The sequence below is a fragment of the Juglans microcarpa x Juglans regia genome, chromosome 5D (genome assembly GCF_004785595.1).
Source record: "Juglans microcarpa x Juglans regia isolate MS1-56 chromosome 5D, Jm3101_v1.0, whole genome shotgun sequence".
NCBI lineage: Eukaryota > Viridiplantae > Streptophyta > Magnoliopsida > Fagales > Juglandaceae > Juglans > Juglans microcarpa x Juglans regia.
Window position 1 is genome coordinate 18,425,825 of NC_054602.1, and position 4,731 is coordinate 18,430,555.

General features: G+C 40.6%; 1 protein-coding gene across 1 annotated transcript; it reads right to left on the reverse strand.

Moving 5' to 3' along the window:
- Positions 1-1,207: 1,207 nt before the first annotated feature.
- Positions 1,208-4,351, reverse strand: LOC121265767 (G-type lectin S-receptor-like serine/threonine-protein kinase At1g11410). Its single transcript, XM_041169438.1, has 7 exons — positions 3,061-4,351; positions 2,785-2,913; positions 2,508-2,707; positions 2,204-2,414; positions 1,855-2,101; positions 1,587-1,737; positions 1,208-1,510 (listed from the first exon to the last, which is right to left on the reverse strand). Exons 1-7 carry the CDS (start codon positions 4,328-4,330, stop codon positions 1,208-1,210), a joined length of 2,511 nt encoding a protein of 836 aa, XP_041025372.1. The 5' UTR covers positions 4,331-4,351.
- Positions 4,352-4,731: the final 380 nt, after the last annotated feature.

A 4,731-nucleotide genomic window follows, 5' to 3' on the forward strand; every position in this document is an offset into this window, starting at 1 on the left:
TGCATTCATGGGACCAAGATAGCTTAGGATCTTGTCCCCTGAATAATCAGACACATTAAATGCATCTGAGAGTGGCCAACTCCCCTGAGGTTGGACCCTAGTACCTGGCACAGTTGGCAGCAGTAAATGCCATGTCCCACCGTCTCGGCAAGGAGAATGACGACCATGATGGGCGAGTTTTACGAGGAACGGGGCACGAATAAAAGCTGGCCCCGTGACAAGAAGGAAAGAGAGGTATTTGACGGGTAAGACTCATCCTCTTTGTTCTCAGAGACTAAGCTCTCACGATAATTGACTTGGGCATTGGAGGCTCACCGGTCCCAGCCACCCTTTCCTTCCTCCTCTTGTAGGTGTTGGATAGACTAAGCTCTCTCTTTCTGGAAGAATCCCCTCGGGCTATTTCAATACTTCATTTGAATTTAGATGCTACCAACACTACTAAAGGCCTTGCTTTTGATGGTATCTTCATCACACTGTACAACATTGAACTAGAAAAATCACAGGTGGTATTGCGTGATCATGTTGAACAAGCTGTACCATCGTCATTGGATCCTGCTGCATTGGCAAGCTGAGTTCTATGGGTTTCAGCTTTGTTCTCATTGGTCTGTGGATAGTGTATCTGTAAAGTGTATGATATAATCCAACTATTAAGTGTAAAGAACGTATTATATATATATATATAGGGTTTGATTATTAGTATTTATAAATTGTAGGTGGGGACAAAAGTCATTTTTATTTCAACTATGAAGTGTTTTGATAATTTCACTAATCAATCTAATTATTTTAATATACACAGTAACTAAAATATTCAATAACATCTATCTAATTTCCTAATTGTAGTAGTCATGTGCTCGATAGATAGATGGATACACCTAATTGCCATTTGCTAGAATAAAACCTTTTCAATTAGGAAAATCTTGAGTATCCACATATCTGCATTAACTGGGTTTAATTAAGTTTCAAGGCATAAAGATGGTAAACATTTAGCTTATGTACTAGTTTTTTAGTAAGGGTATATTCACACACACACCTCCACTTACTCGTGCGCACACACCCAACCTCACACACACCCCCACATGCTCGCACGCACAAACCCAACCTCACACACCCTACACGACTTTAGGGCTTACACTTTCTATTTTGAGAAATAAAAGACCCTACTAACACTAACTTCATATCAATACATTGCACCAAACAAAATTTGACATTAACGTCCGTGAATCAAAGAAACTGTTACTTCATTGACAGAAATGGCTCCTTCGCTAGTTGATGTGTCTTTCTGGTGGTTTCTACCCTTCAAAACAAATGCAGGTTGTTGTGGAGAAGGAAGAGGTCTGTCATTACCCAACATTGCAAAGACTGCTGACATGTTTGGCCGATCTGTTGCATATTCTTGCACGCACAAAAGCCCAATTTGAATGCATCTTGCAACTTCATTATTAGGGGTTTCGTCAACCAGTGATGAATCAACTATTTCCATGGCTTTGCCTTCTTTCCATAACTCCCAAACCTACAGTTAAACAACATGTTTGTGTCTTTAGGTTTAAATAAAACAAGACAAATTATTTGCATACACTTGTACTCACATGCCCAATCAAGTTTGAGGAGGGATCATCGTGAAAATAAGTAGTGTTTCTTTTGCCATAAATAATCTCCAGTAGCAAAACCCCAAAGCTGTATACATCTGACTTCACTGAAAATAGTCCACGCATCGCATACTCCGGAGACATATAACCACTGCAACATTGTAATGAAATTATCACAAAACTAAAATGATATGATTAATGTTTTGCTTAAAAAAAGAAAGAAATTGTTTTGTAATATGAATGTATCCTTAATTTGTAGCACACTTACTATGTTCCAACTACACGATTTGTATTTGCTTCAATTTGGTCCCCCGACTCCCCTCCAACAATTCTAGCCATACCAAAATCTGCAATTTTTGGATGCATTGCATTGTCAAGTAGAACATTGCTGGCCTTTAGATCTCTGTGGATAATCCTTAATCTTGAGTCTTGATGAAGATATATGATCCCTCGAGCAATCCCACAAATAATATCGAAGCATTTGCCCCAATCTAATAATGACCTTTTTGTTTCATCTGAATGAAGAGATCACATACCTTTAGATGATTTGCTTGGTAGGTATGCAGAACACTAGAAGAAAAAGCAAGATCAAGAAGCTTATGTGAAAGAAGACATACCAAAAATGAAAGTGTCCAAGCTTCTGTTTGGCAAGTACTCATAGATTAGCATCTTTTCTTCTCCCTGAACGCAATAACCAAGAATCCTCACAAGGTTCCTGTGTTGAAGTTTAGCAATGATTGCAACTTCATTCTTGAACTCTTCTATGCCTTGTCCTGAGTACTTTGATAGTTTTTTCACTGCTATTTCCTTTCCATTATATAAGCAACCCTGAAAGCAAACACCAATTTCAACCTTGATCAACATTCAGAATGGAATTACTGATGCATTGCACACTTATGAATAAAATTTTAGGGAGATTACTTTATACACTGATCCAAAACCACCTTCTCCTAGCTTGTTAGAAACAGAGAAATTATCCGTGGCTGCAACTATCTTACTTAGTTCAAAGAATTGTAAGTCTGAATTTCTCGTACTTCCATCGAGCTCCCTTCTAGTTGAAGATTCTTCAAAGTTTGCTCCAGCAGAAGTAACGCTAAAAGTATACTTGTTTTGTCTTTTCTCTGTCGTCAAACGCAGTTAAAAATTCTCGAAGTGCAAAGAAAAGAAGAAACCGCTTTAAAAATCATGTTTTACTTACTCTTAATCTTCCTCATTATGAACCAATACATAATGAAAGCCACAATAAGCAGCATTAGTGCAACAGCAACCACAAGAATCGCCAGTTTTTTTTTGTTCTGAAGAAGACCATTTTTCTTTGCATATTGAGCTAAGGAAAAAAAAGAAAAAGAAAAAAAAGGGTGGAAAACTCAATCTTTCTACGAGATTCATGAACCAGAATCTTCTCCAATTTATATGGGACATGGATCCTGTTTTAAGTAAAAAAAAAAAAAAAGAAGTAATAAAACTGGAGTACCTAACGTAGCTGCATCCACGCGCAGATATAAATATCGTCCTCCATTGGTATAAACTCTCGTGTCCACCAAGTTGCCGTGCCATGTAAGGCACCCAATCCCTCCCTTTGTCTCGTTTGTATTGGTGTATGCCGTACAAGTACAATTGTTCAAGCACTCTTGCTCGCACTCCTTCAACGACAGACTCATGTTCGCACGTGCTATCGAGGTATCCGGCACCTTCACACGTGCAAGCTGCACGAACCCTTCTCCGCTGTTGCACGTGGACACATTCCTCACGCACCCGCCCGAACCATCTCTCAGGAACCAATCACGGGCCGACTTTGGTTCGAACCCGGGCAAGCACGTGCACTCGAACTTTTCAACTTTGTTCGGGTCACAGTAACTATTTGGACCGCATTCATGGTAGTAATCGCACTTCTCGTTCGGGGCGGACCAAAACCGGCGCCACCCAGTCTCGAACCAAGTAGACCGCTCCACGACCCCAGGTTCCTCCACCATCAGTCTAATGAAAACGTTAGGAACAGTGACACCGTATTCAATTGTGATCTCATCTTGATTATCCACGTAGCTGACGTTGTAGATGTAATTCTGTGTCATTTCGGGTACGCCGCTCCATCTTTTCCCGGTCCAAGATCCGGCCCGCCACAAAGGAGCCCCACCCTCGTATAAGAACAGCTGCGGATACCCGGTTGGATCAATCGCATAGGTACTGTTGCCGGTTCCCGGGTCATCCTTGGACTTCCAAGATGTCAGGAACCGTTTCAGCCCAGTCCGGCGATCGAGCCCGAGTTTCATAAACGGAAGCAAAGTGTCGGTCGGAAAGTCAAAGCTCTGCCATATAGGGCTCTGGGTTTCTGGATGAACCAAAACGAGGTTCCCGGTGTCCAAGAGCCTAGCAATGGAACGGTTCGCGGAGACAACAGAAGCGTTGGTAGACCAGATAGGGATGCTTCGGTTCGTCTCGATGAGGACGAGGTTTCCATGACCGTCGATGGAGAGTATACCGGCAGTGTCGTCGAGAGGATGGTCTCTGTTAGCAACCCAAACAACCGTTTGTACTTGCACTTTGTTATACCAAATCCCGACGTAGCGACGGCTAGAATTTACAGGACTGAAAAACCCAAGTGCAAACGTTTCTCCGTGGGAGACGAGGATGTCACCGTCTTTAAGAGGCTCGTCCGGCGTTATGGTGTCTAGGGAAACGCATATTTGGAAAAGGAGGGAGAGAAGCAATAATGGAGTCAATAACTGTTTAGAAGGAGAGTACATGGTTCTTCGGTTCTTCCAACAGGACAGCGAGCTAGCTAGCTTGATTTTTATTTTTTTGTCTGGGTTGTTGTTGATGAAAATCAAAATCATAAATTTTAGAACAGGGCTATCTCAACGACATCAACGAGAAAGGTCTACGACATGAACGAGAAAGGGCATGCGAGTATATTTATATTTTTTTAAAATATTCTTTAAATATTTTTAAATTCTTAAATTCTTAAAAAATTAAAAAATATATTAATTTATTAATAATTACTTTTTTAATAATTACCTTTGGACTTTATAAGCTGAGGAAGACGGATTGAATATTTAGTATTCGATCTAAAAAGTATTTTCTCCTTTCCAACCAAGATAACCATGGGTTGTGATTGAATTACGTAATCACTAAAGTAGTCAACACG

Coding starts and splice junctions, on each gene's coding strand:
- LOC121265767 (XM_041169438.1), bottom strand. CDS start 4,330: ATGTACTCTCCTTCTAAACAGTTATTGACTCCATTATTGCTTCTCTCC. Junction 2,415..2,507: donor GTTTTGGATCAGTGTATAAA/GTAATCTCCCTA, acceptor GTTTGCTTTCAG/GGTTGCTTATATAATGGAAA. Junction 2,102..2,203: donor CTTGGACACTTTCATTTTTG/GTATGTCTTCTT, acceptor CTCTTCATTCAG/ATGAAACAAAAAGGTCATTA.